At 47.7% G+C, this 18692-nt stretch overlaps 1 protein-coding gene across 7 annotated transcripts in view; it reads right to left on the bottom strand.

Moving 5' to 3' along the window:
• The window catches only part of PLCG2 (phospholipase C gamma 2), a 202115-nt gene that overhangs the window by 70988 nt on the left and 112435 nt on the right, over positions 1-18692 (bottom strand). For all 7 annotated transcript variants that reach the window (XM_059903784.1, XM_059903783.1, XM_059903787.1 and 4 more), the window contains 2 exons: positions 10725-10809; positions 9126-9209 (listed from right to left, as the gene is read on the bottom strand). In XM_059903784.1, the coding sequence (XP_059759767.1) occupies positions 9126-9209; positions 10725-10809 (169 nt within the window). The remainder of the gene's footprint in view (positions 1-9125; positions 9210-10724; positions 10810-18692) is intronic.

The raw sequence follows: 18692 nt of genomic DNA, 5'->3' as shown, positions 1-18692 counted from the left end.
GATGAACTGCTGTGGCATAGGAGGCATGGAAACTCGACTGCAATGGGCTCCAGAGGTGGAGGGAGGGAAGGAAGTGCAGACGGTGGTGTCGATGGCACTCCTGGAATGGGTCACTCTACAGGGTCAGAGAAATGGGGCAGCAGCCGGAAGGGGGAGCTGTGTCAGGAGGATGTTCTAAAGAAGGAAGAATGTGCAGCATGTGTTCTGGGTAGAACTGCATCCCCCAAAAGACATGTCCAAGTCCTGACACCACCTGTGAATGCAGCCTTATTTGGAAATAGGGTCTTTGAAGATGCCATCAAGTTAAGTTGAGGTCATGCTAGATTAGGGTGGCCCTAAATCCAATGAATGGAGTCCTTACAAAGAGGGAGATTTGCAGACAGACACACACAGAGACGGTGCCCATGGGATGATGGAGGCAGAGACCGGAGAGGTGCATCTACAAGGCAAGGAGCACCCAGGATGGCCAGCAAATGGCAGAGGCTGGAGAGAGGCAAGGAACAGATCGTCCCCTAGAGCCATCAGAAGGGGTGTGGCTCTGCCCACACCTGGCTTCAGACTTAACCTCCAGAACTGTGAGAGAATAAAGTTCTGCTCTTTTAAGCCACTCAGTTGCGGGTCCTTTGTTACGGCCGCCCTGGGAAACGGACAGGGCATGTTTGCGAGCTGATGCAGAGCAGCCCCGATCTCAGTTAGTCCTCGTGCCAATCCTATTAGGAAAGCAGTAAAATAAACCCTGTTTCAGAAGCAAGAAACGGGCTCAAGGAGCACACATAATTGTTCCAAGGTTATATACCAAGAATGTCAAGGGGCCAGAATTTCAACCCAGGTCCACCCTGGTCAATTGCCACTGCCCCACACAGTATGTGCAAAGGCACATAAAGTAAATGACAACATCCTAGCCATGAGGGCAGAATGCTCTAGATACTATGAGCACACAGAGGAGGCAGCAATTAATTTATCTTCGCATTACCGTGTACGGTTACATGGCCAAATCCTACCAAGCCAGGGCATTCAGCCCTCTGTGACTCTGGGCAACACCTCTGACGCCCTGCGACCCCAATAAAGGCTCAATAAGGTCAGGGTGACGTCTGTTTAGTTGACCACTGTGCCTTCTTGAGTCACCCATTTATTGAATGGATGACTAAAATAATAAATTAATTTCTCTGGGGAAAAGTAAAAGGCTACAGGGAAACTAAATTAAAAGGCTACAGGGAAAAGTAAACCTATGACTTTTGGTCCTCGGGAGAAGAGGCAGTTACCAGCTAGACAAGGGAAGGGGCCAAGCCAAAGGGAGGGGACAGAAATGACGGCCCAGAGGCCCCGAGGTCCACCTAAGGTCAGGAAATTGCATCTTCCCATGTTGTTGTGGGTGATCACATCCCCTGGGGCTGTAACTTGCCCTACACACTCTCTGTGCTTTGCAGGTCATGTGAAGCGGCCATGGGGACAAACTGCAGTGACAGGAAAGCTAAACAGATTCACTGCTAACTTCTGCACTGTGGACCCTCCTCTCCCCTGACCACTGATGAGGATAGTCTGTGATATTCCCTAGACTCCTCCACCAACACATGACAGAACGTTAGTCGCTCTCTTCCCACACGCTCGCACCCACGGAAAATCTGGAAGAGTAAACATCAAACTTCTTATTGAATGTATAATTGCAGGTATAATCATGGGTAGGTTTGCAGGTATTTTAATTTCCTTTCGATTTTATAATGCACTTCCAACTTTTATGGACTGAATACGCATTACTTTGCTTGTAGTAAAATGTATCCAGATACCAGAAACAAATTTCCTGTCGAGGGCTGCCTAGCCTTCTGCTTCAGTACATGAGGTATCAAAGGACATGCTGGGAAATCCACTGATTGTGACCAAGATGGTCTTTTTTTAAAAATTTATTTTATTGAAGATCACAATGCTGTGTTAATTTCTGCTGTACAGCAAAGTGATTCAGTTATACAAATATATCTATATAGATATCTATATGTTCTTTTCCATTATGGTTTATTACAGGATATTGACTATAGTTCCCTGTGCTATACAGTAGGACCTCGTTGTCTGTCCATTCTCTATATAATAGTTTGCATCTACTAATCCCAAACCCCCAATCCTTCCCTCCCCCACTCCCCCTCCCCTCTCCCTTGGCAACCACGAGTCTGTTCTCTATGCCTGTGGGTCTGTTTCTGTTTCGTACATAACTTCAGTTGTGCCACATTTTAGATTCCACATATAAGTGATATCATATGATATTTGTCTTTCTCTTTCTGACTTACTTCACTGAGTATAAGAATCTCTAGGTCCATCCATGTTGCTACAAATGGCATTATTTCATTCTTTTTTATGGCTGAGTAATATTCCATTGTGTATATGTACCACATCTTCCTTATCCATTCATCTGTTGATGGACATCTAGGTTGTTTCCATGTCCAAGATGGTCTTTTAGAAACAGGACGGAGAGCAGGAGCACCAGAGGCCAGCTGCCCCCACGTCCTCCCGGGGAGATTCTGCCTCGTAAAGACAGGCTGACGGCGACAGTAGATACCACATTCTGACGGCAGCTTTGTATGCCAGACCCTCTGCTGGGTGACTGAGACCTTCCGGTTCTTTTTTCTTCTACCAGTTCTTTTAATCTTCGTAACAACCATCTAGGATAGCTACCGTCACCCCACAACAGTCAGGAAATTTAACGTTGCTCCTAGCTAAAAGCAACGCTAAAGGAAAATCAGTGCCACCTTAAATTATAGCAGAGTTGTTTTCTACTTCAACAGGCAAACAAGCAACAGAAATCACCTATATTCAGACCCCAGTGGGATAGTAATGGGAAGGCAGAGGGCTGCGTGTGTTTATGTTCCCTGGCACCTTGCAAGGCTGGGAAGGCATTTGTTCTTTCAACTGCACTGGACATAATTTGTGAGCCTATTACTGATTATTTGTGAGCTTCTGGAGAGCAACTCAGACTTGGGTTCATGGGAACCCATGGTGGACAGACGGCCCCAGGATCTCCACCTCCTGGTATTCAGACCCTTGCCTTATCCCTGTAACTTGCAGAGGTGATGGATGTACACCATTATGTGCATATGATTACATGAGGATGCTTTTATATGCTTGGAGAACCTGTCTTGCTGGCTTTGAGGAAACAGACAGCCATGCAGGGAGCCCCATCCGTGGAGAAGCCGTGGGCAGCCACTAGAAGCTGCGGGCAGCCAACAAGAAGCTGGAGCCCTCAGTCCTACAACTGCAAGGAACTGAATGCTGCTATCACCGCATGAGCACGGAAGCCGACCTTTTCCCATCTGACCCTCAGATGAGACCACAGCCTCAGTGGAAATCTTAAACGCAGCTTTTTGTGAAACCCCAAAGCAGAGAATCCAGCTAAGGCACACCTGGATGCCTGAGCCCCAGAAACTGAGAGAGCAAACGTGCATCGCGGTAATACTGTTACGTACATGCCAGCAATACAGAACTCACACACGTAATACGTAAGCAATTCATAAGTAATACAGAACCCTAACGCATTTCCAAAGTAGTCTACTAGAGGGTACCAAGAAGAGAGCACGTGAAACGGCAGGGGGTAACAACAGATGAATCAACAGTAACCCCACCACCTAATCCCATGGGGCTGAAACTCCAGTCCTGGGCCGAGAGCAAGAGTGATATTAGTCAACCATCTTCATGTATAATCAGGGCCTGTAAATGCCAGACCCCCAGCCTCCAGTATCCAAGGGGGTACTTCACAGGTTTGCTGGGGAGGCAGCAAAGTAGCAGTGATGAAGCTGGGTATTAGATTCAAATATTTAAGGAAGAAAAAACACAATGTCTTAGGTTTGCTTCAAAACCATCTGAGAAGAGGGAGGTGGGTATGGGCATAGATGAAATAAGATGACCATGTTGACCATTGCTGAAAACTGGCTGCCAGGTGCTTGGGGGTTTGTTATACTATTATCTCTGCTTGTCTCTGTTTGAAATTTCCCTTAATACCAAAGTTTAAAAAATTAAAAAGAAGTATCAGTGGGTGGGCAGCGAAGCTGAGCACAGAACTCAAGTTCTAGCTCTGCAGCTTACTAACCTCATGACCTCCAGCAAGTAACCTGAGCGTCAGCAACTTCATCCACAAAATGAGGGTAATAACAGTACCTCTCCCACAGGGTTGCCAGGAGAATTAAATGTATGTAGGACATATAGCACAGCGCCCAGCACAGAGTTCACACTTAGGAGATGTTAGCTCTGATCTTTATTCACAACACTGTTATGACAGCCTAGTTAGAGATATATCCCCTCCCCAGGGGGACACACATGGAATTAAATTTCTTATCTTCCTGCTGCTGCCAAACTTTTGGAAGCTTTGAGGCTTCACAGCAGCAACGTAAGCGGGTGGTTAGACACAAGGAGGGATTGGCAACTTCAAGTTGGAAACCTATAGCGACTGATAAGCAGGACCCCACTCCCTGGATTTAGGTCTGGGTATCGTCAATCACCGTGAATGGCCGTCTCCCCAAGGAGCCCAAGAAAGCCAACTGCGCCCCTAACAGCACAGAGGCAATGCTTTTCTCTGCCCTGAGCTTCCAGTGAGGAGCTCAGTAAGTAAATGATATGCTGACAGGGGAGAAGCATTTACCTACACAAGAGCAGTGAGGCTTCTCAAGTTGGCCAGTAACTATCTATAGAGCCTGGGGCTTTGTTATTCAAATTCCAAGTCACTGAATTAAAATATGCGGTGGCCAGACTGGACAGTTATACCCTCCAATGATGGAGAGACTGTTGACCCAGAAGGTCTTGGGGACTGGGTAGGTGACATAAATTAGCAGAGAGAGCTGGATGGGGGGTTGGGGGAAGGGCTGGGGCAAACCAGAGAAAGCATGCTTCCCTCCGCTCAGAGGTTGCCAAATATAGCCAGATCTCGATTTTTTTTTTTTCCCCCAAGAGAAATGAAAAATCTGGATCTTAATAAGAAATCTCCCAAGTTTTAAATGTAGGCAGTTCATTTAAAAAACATTTAAACCATTAGGCCAAGTACAACCGAATGCTGGCTGAATGTGGCGCTCTGGCCACCAGGGTAACCTCTGGTACGTACAGATGTTTTTTCCCAAAACTGGGCCATCTAGGGTACCCCCGGAGGACTCAGGGGTTCTGCAGAAATCTGACTCAAATTTCTTTCTCTTCCTTCTCCCTCTCAAACACACATACATAAGCTTTAGAAAGAACCACAATGAAAAGCGCTCTTATGTGGAATTTTATCACGGTGGAGATCATCAGTGGTGGGTAACCTGTATTGGCAGATGCAACAGCTTTTATGGGAACCTTATTCCCAAGCTTTGCCTGCTCTCTGCCTGATGAGACAGTATCTCGAAATTTCCAGACAAACGATTATAAAACCTGTTTTTTACAACTACTTATCTTGAGTGAATCAAGTTTTTCTCAGTCCTGGTCAACTGCCTAAGACAGCAATTGTCATTATTCTGGATTTCATTTATATACTATCATCACAACATTTTCATTGCTCTCAAGAATTGATTATAAATGAAAGTTATAGCTTTTAACGTAAAAAGTGTTTTGATCCGCTTTTATGCAGCAGTTTTCTTAATTAAGGTTTCGTATAAAAAAGGGGAGCGGGGTTAGATAGCTTTAAAATTGTATAACCAATGACCTGATTTAATACCTTCATTTTACAGAGGAGGCTGAGTGACGGGGGAAAAGATGGCTTTCCCCAAAATCACTTGGTCAGTTAGAGGTCAAGTTGGGGCTGGAATCCAGGTCTTTCAACTCCCAAAGCCTACGATCTTTCTACTCTATTTGGCAAAACAAGAACTAATTACCATTTGTGTGGAAAAGTGAACACACTGCAACTGAATCTTTTACTCTATGAAATAATGTATTTTCCCCCAATCTAGGCAGACAAGAAATGCTTCTCTCATTTCTCTACCTCAGAGACATCCGAAGTCCCAAGGCCAGTGGTCACCTATCAAGAGGCCTCACCCTGCGGCCAGCCTGCAGGCAGAAGGCAACTGATAACTGACTTTCACACTCATCACTTTAAAATGCCTGCACTCTTGACCTCCAATCCCTCGTCAGTCCTCCCCAGAGCCCAGTGGGGCAGGAATCATAGCCCCGATTGCACGGATGAGAAGACCGAGGCTGGGAGTGGTCAGTGGCTGGCCCAAGATCACACAGCCGAAGAAAGCAGATCCGTCTTGCTGCAAGTTCTACCCACTCTCTGCTCCCTCGTAGCTCTGCTCTGGACCCACCTCGGCACCCTGCAAAGCCCTTTTCCAACAGTAACAGCAGTAACCACCCACCAGGCACGGTGCTCCCTGCACTGAACTGAAAGCCTCCCTTTTTAAGCCTTATGCTTTATGGGACATTTTTTTTTTTTTATTGCAAAAGTAATGTGCTACTTGGAACAAGTTGAAAACGGAGTGGTGCAAAGACAAATTTAATTATCTCTCCTGAGCATCGTTCCAAATCCCTCCAGGACATACACAAAATCAACATCAAATGTGAGGGACTTCCCTGGTGGCGCAGTGGTTAAGAATCTGCCTGCCAATGCAGGGGGCACGGGTTCGAGCCCTAGTCCGGGAAGATCCCACACGCCGCGGAGCAACTAAACCCGTGCATGACAACTACTGAGCCTGTGCTCTAGAGCCCGCAAGCCATAACTACTGAGCCTGTGCTCTAGGGCCCACCTGCCAAAACTACCGAGCCCGCGTGCCTGGAACCCATGCTCCGCCCATGCTCCGCAACAAGAGAAGCCACTGCAACGGGAAGCCTGCGCACCACAATGAAGAGCAGGCCCGCTCGCTGCAACTAAAGAAAGCCCGTGTGCAGCAATGAAGACCCAATGCAGCCAAAAATAAATAAAATAAACCACAGTAATCTATTAAAAAAAAACATTAAATGTGAGGTGTGTGTACTCTTCCATACCTTCTCCTTGTTCATAAAAACACTCACAAACATATATAGGAGGAGTACTGTTTGTTACCAAAAAATCAGACCTAGCTCCTTGCATGAATCTGCAGCTGGTTTTCCTCACAAAATACCATGAACATCCCTCCAGATGGACAGAAACACAACGGACTCAGGCTTCTTAATCAGCTGCACAGTGTCGCATAGTATGGATGGACCATAGCTTACCCAGCTTTTGCTCTACTGAGAGGCATTCAGATGGCTCCCAAGTATTTTGCCGGCGTAAGTAATGCTGCAATAAACAATCTAGTGATACACTCTTAGGTCTCAGTGCTTTCATTTCTCTAAAACAGAGCCCCCAAAAGGCCACTGTCAGGTCAAAACGTATGCACATCTTAATTTAATTTTAAAATAGCATATTATCTTTTTTTTAATAAATTTATTTATTTAAATTTATTTTTGGCTGCGTTGGGTCTTCGTTGCTGCGCGCGGGCTTCCTCTAGTTGCAGCGAGCGGGGGCTACTCTTTATTGCGGTGCGCAGGCTTCTCACTGCTGTGTCTTCTCTTGTTGCGGAGCATGGGCTCTAGGCGCGCGGGCTTCAGTAGTTGTGGCACGCGGGCTCAGTAGTTGTGGCTCACAGGCTCCAGAACACAGGCTCAGTAGTTGTGGCGCAAGGGCTTAGTTGCTCCGTGGCATGTGGGATCTTCCCGGATCAGGGCTCAAACCTGTGTCCCCTGCATTGGCAGGCGGGTTCTTAACCATTGTGCCCCCAGGGAAGTCCCAATAGCATATTATCTTAATCAAAAAACATATTCTCATTAACAAGGAATAAAAGTATAAAAAGAACAACACACAAAAATCCCTCAACCCAGAGATAGTTACTATTAATAATATGGTAAATTTCCTTCCAGAACAAGATGATAGAGTTAGTTGAACTTTTTTTACTTTAATAGGCTCAGACTAAATTCCAATCAGACTGACGGCCACTCATACTCCCACCACGAAGGTATGAGAGCACCATTTCCCCACACTGTCCCCATAGCTCTATCACATTTAAAACTTCTGCCAATCTAATACATGAAAATATGATGTCACTGCCATTCCCACTTGATATTTCCTTGACTAGAAGGGAGACAGAACACTTCTCACGGGTCTCTTAGGAACATGCCGGACTTTGAAACACAGGGGAAACAAAAACATCATTCGATCATTTGCTCAAGAATCATCTCACCCATGCAGATGGCCGAAAGGCACAAGAAAAGATGCTCAACATCACTAATCATCAGGGAAATGTAAATCCAAACCACAATGAGATAGCACCTCAGACTCATCAGAGTGGCCATCATCAAAAAGAACACAAATAACAAACGCTGGGGAGGGTGTGGAGAAAAGGAAACCCTCCTACACTGTTGATGGGAACATAAACTGATGCAGCCACTGTGGAAAACAGTACGGAGGTTTCTCAGAAAACTAAAAATAGAGTTACCATACGACCCAGCATGTCCACTCCTGGGTATATATCCGAAAGAAACAAAAGCACTAATTCGAAAAGACACATGCACCCCAATGTTCATAGCAGCATTATTAATAATTGTCAAGATACAGAAGCAACCTAAGTGTCCATCAGCAAATGAATGGATAAAGAAGATGTGATAGATATACAGATATACACACACACACACACACACACACACACACACACACACACACAGTGGAATACTACTCAGCCATAAACAAGAATGAAATAATTGCCATTTGCAACAACACGGATGGACTTGGAGGGTATCATGCTAAGTGAAATAAGTCAGACAGAGAAAGACAAATACTATATGATATCACTTACACGTGGAATCTAAAAAATACAACAAACTAGTGAATATAACAAAAAAAGAAACAGACTCACAGATATAGAGAACAAATTAGTGGTTACCAGTAGGGAGAGGGAAGGGAGGAGGGGCAGTATAGGGGTAGGGGATTAAGAGGTACAAACTACTACATATAAAATAAGCTACAAGCATATATTGTACAACACAGGGGCTATAACCCATATTCTATAATAACTATAAATGGAGTATAACCTTTAAAAATTGTGAATCACCATATTGTACACCTGTAACTCATATAATATTGTACCCCAACTATACTTCAATTTTTAAAAGTAAGGTAAAATAAGACTATCAAAACCTTCAAAAAGTGAATGGGAAAAAAAGAATCATCTTACCAATTTTTGCTGTTCAAACATAAGTTTTTTATAGAAGAGATGGAACTGTTCAAAGCTGAGTTCATCTTTGTGTGCGCCTATTTCCTGTAAATATAAAAAAAAAAGTGACCACACGAGTTTTCTTGTCCACCACAAGAATGCCTCTTCCCTGTTCACAGAAATACCATGGCTCCGCTACAACACTAGTTAGAATCAAACTTGCATTCCTCTGAACCCAAATGTCCACAAGTTTCCTAATTTATCTGCCTGGAGAACATACCCACCAGGGATCCCTGGTAAGATCCTTCCTTTGACTCCCCAAAAGGGAAGGATCTTAGCCAGAATTCCAAGAGCCATAATGCAGAACTCCTCCTTTTGGGGGCAGAAGACACTTTCAAATCTAGACATATTTATAGGGTATGTACATATAGGTCATTTTTAAAAGCATAAGAAAATGAACCAAGCCTTTAGAATTAACAGAGCTCAACTCCAGTCAAGGTCTGTCCCCTGAATGGCTTAACAGCTTTGGGCAAATCACTTGACCCTCTCAGACCCTCCGTTTCTTCATCTGTAAAATGGGAGAACCACCATTACCCTCCTCGGACTTCCTTGAAACCAAACCAGATAACATCCACGTAGCACCTGCTTGGTAAAGGCTTGATAAAGAACAAAATTCCAACTACGTGGCTGTCAGTGGAAAATGCCTCTCCCATCTCTCTTCTGTCAGCCCCCACCCTTCTCTGATTTTGCCTTCTTGGACTAGTTCGAATTATGGGGTGGGCCAAAAGATGGCTTGATAAGCCATAAAGTGGGTTAACTGTTCCGGGAGCTCACTGGTATAAAAATGAATGAGCTTCTTCAGCTGAGGAATCCTGTGACATGCCCCTGCGAGTCCACCAACCGGGACTATTGGGATGGAATGTTGTTGGGTTCCTTGACGAGAGTCAGTATCTCTCTGAAGGCCAGAAAGAATGCCTATGGAACACCTCCATCCTTACACCCTTCAGAAGAGCCCCACCTGACCTACGCTATCCCATCACTCAGGGAATGACCTGCCGCACATCTACCAACGGCTTAATTACACAAGAACATAAACAAATTAAATGATGGGCGGAAGGAGGGATGGAGGGATGGGAGGATGGGTGGGAGGAAGGAACAGTGGATGAAGGGAGGGGTGGGTGCGAGGAGAGGGGAAGGGCAGAGAAGAGTCACCTTTGACAACTACGCTATCAGGACTTGCATACAAAATGCCACGTCCCTGGCAACCTACATAAGGAATCTTTCATAATATTTTCCAAAAGAAACACATGTGTTCATATTATTAAAAGGAAAACAGGCTGTGGGGTAGTGAGGGAAAGGGAGAGTTGGACTGGTGGAAATGTCCCAAGTCAAGCAGCTCGGTGAACATGGTCTTCGTGGATGACGTCCTCTGCCACGACTGAGAAAACAGGCCTAAGATCTTCACACAATCCCTCCATCCGGACAAAGATGGATGAATTTGGAGGTGGGGGACTTCCCTGGGCACCATTCAATGGAGCTCAAAGGCACGTAGTGGCTTCATGGGAAAGGCACACATAGCCCTGGGTTCACAAAATCGCCAGGCTGAGCTACAAAACTTACCACGAACTTATCTTTGAGGAACTTGGCGCTGCTCACTTTGAAGTTGACCAGGGGCAAGATGGTCTTCAACTCTCGGAGGCTGATGCTGCAAAAGAGGGGAACCCCAGCCCCGTCAGCCTTGAGGGGTGTCAACAGTGGAGGATCTGGCTACTCCCGTCAGCTCCCATCTCTATGAGAAGACCCGCCAACAGCTGTTAGTGAGCGCTAACTGGGAACAGAGACTCTGGGATCAAGACAGCCGATGTGCAAGGCTGGTCTCCACCCTTCAGGGGTGGCCGTGGACACGGATCACGTTGGAGATTCGCAGTGTGGGCAGACATGGTGTCAGATGACCTCGGCAGATACGAAATGTCACCGGGGTTCCAACCAAGAGGAGGTCACTGAAGGCCAGAGACAGGGAGGGGAAGGAGCCAAACTTCTCTGAACACCTACTATGTGCCAGGCCGCCCCGGGGATCTCCAGGCAATGACGTCACCTCGCCCCTCGCTACACTTGACCCGCTACACAGTATGCATTCTCGAGCCCCAGGGTTCAGAACAGGCAACGGGGATGGGGCCAGGGTATGCGGCTCAAGGTCGGAGCTGGTCTGACGACCTGAGGAGGTGGGCACCATTATCACTCCACGTGGCAGGTGAAGAAACCGAGGCTCAGAGACGTTGGGTGCTAGCACGCGGCGGAGGCGGACCCCAGGGCAGCCTGCCTCCGGGTCTGCCTGTAACCACTGCACGTGAAGCCTCTCAGGGAACGCCACGAACAGTGACGGAGGGTGGCGGGTCAAGGGCATGAGATCCAGACCCTCATGGTTGCAGAGCCAAGTGTCCGGCAGAGCGAGAGAGGGTGGGCTGGGGGGCCTTTGGTGTGGCCAAAGAAAACTGTTCTGCGTTCTTGGAGACATCAGACTAGAAAGGGGCTGTGCGTGGCCAGGAAGGAAGTCTGCCCGGGCTGTGGGCAGAAACCGGCCCAGCTTCCGCCACAAGGTCTACTCGGCCTCTGCCAGCACGCCCGGGAGGAAGCAGCAGGCCACACTTGGCAGCTGCCCCGGGAGACCGCCAAGAGGACTCCTGGCCACCCCAGTGTCCCCACCTCCAGCATCCCTGTCTCTCCCTAACATCGGAGACCTTTATGGGCCACGTGTTCCCCACCTCCCACCACTCCTGCGGCCAGCACCCAGGGCTTTCCCAGAGAGACGGTGAGGGCAGCACAAAGCCCCCGGCAGGCCCGGTGGCGCTGGCCGCGCAGAGAAGCGAGCAGGCTGGCTGAGACCCCCTTTCGGACCCTGCCCCCGGGGTGTCCACGAAGAGCTTGGCCAGGGCAGGATGAAGGGAGAGGAGCGGCGGGGGATGGCTCTATAAAACGAGGCAGGGAGAGGGTCTGGCCAAGCCGGTAGCCGAGGGGGCTCATCCAGGACCAAGGAAGAGATCAGAGTCCCCTGGGGAACCCAGAACTTCCAGGCAGAAACGGGGCCAAGAAACCTTCCCACACCCAGGAACACAGAGACTGCGGAGCTGGGAGCCAGTGCAGCTGCCGGGGGGCCAGCGGAGCAAACACAGGGCCCGGGGGCGTGAGAATCTGCGCACTGGGGCATCTGAGCCCACCGGCTCCAAAGGTCCCGCCTTACAGTGGAGCAACTGAGCCCCCAGGTAAAGGCGGGGGCCAAAGAGCTTCTTTGGGCTCCTGTGCAGGGAGCTAGCCACTCCACTACCCTGCCCGCGCCTCGCCCTCACTCCCCGCTCTGGGCATGTAGACCAGGACTGGCCCACGGAGCCGCCGGCGGGCAGGAAGCCAGCAGCTCCCAACTTCACCCCTCTCCCCGTCCAGGATGTGTCATCAGATCTCAGCCAAGATCACGGCCTGCCCTCTGGCCGTAACTCAGGACAGCTCTGCAGGGCCTCCCGGAGCTCTCCACGGGGCCGGCTGAGGCCGTGACTGTGACTGCATCACAATCCAACGACTCCAGCTGCCTTCACAGGTGTGGACCCCTATACGCTCCCCATAAGCTTCCTGCACACAAACCCACGTCTCAGATTCTGTTTCCTGCAGGCTCAGCCTGCGACAGTGCGTTAGGGAAGCAGGGCAATCCCTTTGGGGAAGGATGGCCAAAACTACCCCCTCCCCACGGGCACTAAACAATCATGTCAGTTTCCCTCCTCAGCTTGGCATGGTCCCAGATCCTACAACACTGCACCCTGGGGCAGCCTTTACCAAACAACTGAGGTTGGCAGCCCCAGGAAACTTACCTGCCACCCTGAGGCTGGTAACCAACACCTCCACCACCCCCGGCTTCTTATAACAGTAATAAACATTCGTTAGTGTTTACCGTAAGCCAGGCACTGGCCAAGCACTCTTCACAAACGAACCCACTGAACCTTCAAACCAATCCCAGGGGGTAGGAACTATGATCTCTCTTACAGATTAGGAAACTAAGGCACAGAGAAGTTAAGTAACTTACCCAAACTCACACAACCAGTAAGTGTTAGTGCTGAGATTCAAACCTCAGCGCTGCCCGATAGAATTTTCTAGGATGATGGAAATGTCCTGGATCGGGGCTGTCCAATGCGGCTAGGGCGACCAAGGAACTGAATTTTTAAATTTTTATTTAATTTTAATTACTTTAGATTTAAATAGTCTCATGTGGACCGTGCAGCTCTAGAAGCCTGCTTCTCTAAGTAGGGTCCCTGGAACGCCAGTATGAACATCAGCTGGGAATTTGTTAGAAATGCTAATTCATGATCCCCATCCAGACCCAGTGAAACAGAACTTCTGCAGGACAGGCAGCGCACCTCTGTGGGTAAAGCCCCCACAGGCTGTCCGAAGACGTGCTGGAGCCAGGACTGCTGACCGCAGGGAACCTATTTGCATGCCTGCTGAAGACAGAACTGGACCACACACCTGCCTCCCACCTGCACGCCCGACCCTCCCGCCTCCTGAAGGCCAGGCTGAGCAAGAACAGGAAGTGCACACTCGGTCTATGCAAAGTCAGTGTCATATGCCGAGGGGGCAAAGGGCAAAGGGGGAAAGAAATGTCCACAGAGACAACCTGCTCCCAGCCCATAGGTCTGCTGGCCCCCCTGCAGGACTCAGCCCGTGAGCCTCACCCTGAGGAATGCAATTCCAGTGACCACCCCCCGCCCCCGAAGGTTCAGGGGCTTTCGCAAGGGGTATTTTGACCGAAGAAGTTTTCACCTAATGCACTGATCTTAGAACCTAATTCCCAGATAAGAAGCAACTAAACTCTAAAGACTCAAAAAGAGAGGGTTTCTGGAAACCTGGCCAAGATTAATGTTAAAAGATTCATGCCTTTGACTCAGTCTCCCCAGGCCTGGAAATGTTATAAGGAAAGCTTCCAAAGCTAGAACGTTCTGGTTGTCCCTTGTTACAATGCTGTGTCTATGAATGAAAAGGGAGGGCTTTCGTTCATCTGACCAACACTACAAAGACCGAACCAGCCGGATCGCCGACCTCAAGAGCCCTCACCAGTGTGAACAGCAGCAACAGGGGCAAGACTCTAAGAAAGCAAAGGGCGTCCGGCCGACGGGACAGACTGGCTCTAAGACTGAGAATCCTACGATGACCCCAAAAACGCTTCTCGTGAGGGTCACTCCATATGTTCCCTCTGCACGCAATTCAGTGAAACTGTGAACATTAGGAAAAACCGGACACTAAATGACAAACAAAAGGCAACTTTTCAAGCCAAATATCAGATTCCATTGGTTGAATTACAATGTAGGCGTTAATACTGTTCCCAAAGAGTTGCAACAAAATGTAAACATGTTTATGGTTTAAGGTGAGGTGAAAATAGTTTCCCCTCCTTTCATGTGGACTGGACTTAGTGACTGATTCCTAGAAAATAGAGCAGGGGCAGGTGGGGGGGCCTTTACAAAGGAGAGATCTGGAAGACACCACCTTGGCCAGGTAATCAAGGTTTCCATCACCCTTGACAAGCCATGGTGAAAGCAGGCACCTCTTGACCAAGGTGAAGAAAAAGACCTTCGCTTCCATGATATTCTTCCCAAACACAACCTCAGGTTACCCTTAATTCCAGTCTAATCATGACAAAAATATCAGACTAACACAGATGGCGGGACATGCTACAGAATACCTGAGACCTACTCCTCAAAACTGTCAAGGTCATGAAAGACAAGGAAAGATGGAGAAACCGTCACAGCCTAGAGGAGACCAAAGGGGCAAAACAACTAAGTACAATATGGGGTCTTGGGTGGGATCCAAGACCAGGAGAAGGACGCTGGTGGAAAAAATGGTGAATTCCAATAAAGTCTAGGGTTTACCTAACAGTCATATAGCAAATGCGGTTTGTCAAGTTTTGACATGAATGATGTGAACCGCAGGGAAAACTGCCCAAAGGGGTATATGAGAAATCTCTGTACCATCTTTGCAACTTTTCTCTAAATGTAACATTATTCCAAAACTTTAAAATTAGTTAAAGAACACACGATGTAAAGTCATATGTATAGTTACATTTTAATGAAGTAAAATGAACAACAAACCAATAAATAAAGTTGAGGATGGAAATCTACTGAAAAAAATTGTACCCAGAGGTAAACAGTGCCTACCATTTAATGTCAAATTCATATAAATTTTTTCTAGTTTTCAGTATTTCCAAAATTTTCTATAATGAACATGAGTTACTTTCATAATATATATACACTACCAAATGTAAAATAGATAGCTAGTGAGAAGCAGCCGCATAGCACAGGGAGATCAGCTTGGTGCCTTGTGACCACCTAGAGGGGTGGGATAGGGAGGGTGGGAGGGAGATGCAAGAGGGAGGAGATATGGGGATATAAGTATATGTATAGTTGATTCACTTTGTTATAAAGCAGAAACTAACACACCATTGTAAAGCAATTATACTCCAATAAAGATGTTTAAAAAAAACAAAAAACTTAGGCTTGGGGGTTCCCTGGTGGTCCAGTAGTTAAGCCGCTGAGCTTCTAATGCAGGGGGCGCCAGTTCAATCACTGGTCAGGGAACTAAGATCCCACAAGCCTTGCGGCACGGCCAAAAAATAAAATTAAATAAAACATAGGCTTGTTTACCATACCTAAAAAAAAAAGTCCATGTGATATTTTTAAATGGGCAAAGGATCTGTCTAGATATTTCTCCAAAGAAGATATACAAATGGCAAAAAGCACATGAAAAGATGCTCAAGGTCTGTAGTCATTAGGAAGATGCAAATCAAAACCAAAATGAGATACTATTTTACACCCACTGGGATGGCTGGAGGGAGGGGAGGGAGGGAAGGGAGGGTGGGGTGGGGGGTGGCGAGGAAGGAAGGGACAGAGGAAGGGAGGGAGGGAAGGAGGGAGGGAGGAGAGAAGGGGGGAAGGAGGGAGGGAGAGAGGAAGGAGGGAGGGAGAGAGGAAGGAAGGAGGGAAGAGGGAGGGAAGGAGGGAGGAAGGAAGGAAGGTTAGGTGTTGGCAAGGAAGTGAGAAAAAAATGAAATCCTGTTGCTCTGCTGGTGGGAATGTATAATGGTTGCAGCTGCTGTGGAAAACAGTAGGCAGTTCATCAAACAATGGAACAGTATTACCATTTGATCCTGCAATTCCACTTCTGGGTAATACACAAAAGAACTGAAAGCAGAGACTAGAAACCCATATTAACAGCAACAATACTCACAATAGCCAAAAGGTGGAAGCACCTGGAGTAAGTGTCCATGGACAGATGGACAGATAAACACGATGTGTTATGTGCATATAGTGGAATATTATTCGGCCTTAAAAAGGAAGGAAATTCTGACACTTGCTCCAGTAACGTGGATGAACCATGAAGAAAGCATGCTCAGTGAAGTAAGCCAGTCACAAAATGCAGAATCCTTCCACTCATATGCCCATAGGAGTCAAATTCATAGAGACAGAAAATATTGGATTGGCCAAAAAGGTCGTTCAGGTTTTTCCGTAAATGTCATTTTACAGAAAAACCTGAACGACCTTTTCGGCCAACCCAATAGCACAGCGGTTACCAGCGGCTGCAGAGCGGGTAACAGAGTGAGGGCTTAATGGGTACAGAGCTTCAGTTTTGCAAGATGGGAAGAGCTCTGGAGACGGATGGTGACGGCAGCACAGCAACACGAACGCACAGAAGCTACACTGAAAATGGCAAGTTTTATGTTATGTATATTTCACCACGTAATTTTCAGTCAAAGGAGGTCACGGTGGGGAAGGGAAGATTTCTGCCTTTTACCAGCTTAGTGATCAGTTAAGCCGCAGCTGACCGGCTAGGTTGCTGTGGACGAGTGATCTAACCTCTCCTGGCCTCAGCATCCTCATAAAATGGACCAGAGGGTGCCTAGCTCGCCAGTCTGAGAGCCTTCGTTCCATAAGCTTTCCCCAATTCCCTAAGCAAGGAGAGCACTCAGAACAGAGGGTGTTACAAAGGGACTCCTCAGCAAATGCCAGCTGCTGCCATTTTGCCTCTCGAGAGGCTGAAAAGGGAAACATGCTCAGGCCAACAAAAACCCGGGATTGGACACTGCCCGAGCCGGGCCAGCCCACAGTCTGCCTCCCATCCCCAGACTCTTTCCTTTGTGCTGCAGCTCCTTTGTTTTCTTCCAGGAAACGGGATCGCTATGCGAGACAGGAAAGGAGGGAGACTGGCAGAAGTCAGTTGCCCTTTCATTGGCACCTTGGTCAAGTTCCTTTTGAAAAACTCCCTCCGGGCCTCACAGAACCACAGGAAAGGCAGGATTTTCCACGTGTTGAGCAGCAGGGCTGTGCCCAGCGGAAGGGAGGTCGGGGAGCAGGAACGGTAAGCAAGGAACAAGGAATCATGGCCAGAGACAGACTTGCTCTCTGCTGAAGGTTCTGGAAAGGACTTCTCTGTGAAGGACTTGCAAGAGTCCATTCTGAGCGAGAGAGCTGGAGGGAGGCTTCCACTTCTTGACAACAGAAGTCGGAGAAGCGGACTGTGGAACCAGATCAACAACGCCATGCCCCACCATGGGGAGAGAGGGCCCAGGAGAGCTCCCTCTCTCAGCTCTGTGCCAACCTCAGCTGTGAGTCACCCCAAAGCCACAGAGAAGGGAAACAGTCATGGGAGGCTCCACCTCTGAGGCTGAAAGAGACCAGTGTGTATAAAATTCCCCAGCGCGGGGACCTCGTTTGATCCACCTCCGTAACACGGGCCGAGCCCAGGTGTGGGACCACAGAACGCTGGCTGAGAGGAGGAGGGAGGGAAAGCAAGATGGGCAGAGACGTGGAGTGAGCTGCTGGCTGACCTCACAACGTCACTAAACTTTTCACCGCTTCGTGGTTACCGTCTGCAAATCATCCCGTGGGGCATGTGTACAGGAGACCACGGAGGCTGTGAAATCAACAAGCGAGGGATGACACTAGCCTGACACTAGAACGCCTTAGGGATGGAAAGACTTTCAGGAACAAGAGAGGTGAGTTGTAGAGGTTACTTGTTGCCTCATTTATGATGCTGACACCTCTTAATGGAGAATGGAAGGAAGGAAAAACACTTGAAAACTTTCAAAGAGGTCTGATGTGAGGCTAAAATGACACAATTGATTGTCAAGTGCTTAGTACAGTGTCTGGCATGCTGGGTGCTCGATAAATGGTGGTTTTTTATCATCACATTATTAACAAGAACTGGATCACAACGGAAAAAAAATGCAGAGGATGTTCAACCTCGCCCGTAAATAAGGAAACGCAAATTTAAGCCAAAATCCACTGCTGCCTTTTACCCGTCAGATTAATAAAGGTCAAAGTCTGGTGACATAGTGAAACAAGTACTTTCTTGCACTGTTGGTAGAAATAGAAATTGCTACCACCGCTCTCAGAAATCTCAGACCCGATGACACCTGGCTGCTGGAATTCCTCTTCTAGGAATTTACCCTGCTCATACCCTCATCACCTAAGTTTACAAAAAGGGAGATGTGAAGGCTTTCATAGTATGATAATAAAGGACCAGGAACAACGTCATGTCCATCAAGAAGGAAATGAT

Source organism: Balaenoptera ricei, chromosome 19, assembly GCF_028023285.1.
Source record: "Balaenoptera ricei isolate mBalRic1 chromosome 19, mBalRic1.hap2, whole genome shotgun sequence".
In the NCBI taxonomy this organism is placed as follows: domain Eukaryota; kingdom Metazoa; phylum Chordata; class Mammalia; order Artiodactyla; family Balaenopteridae; genus Balaenoptera; species Balaenoptera ricei.
Note: the sequence above shows the minus strand (reverse complement) of the source record. Positions and strands in the feature narration are given on the sequence as shown.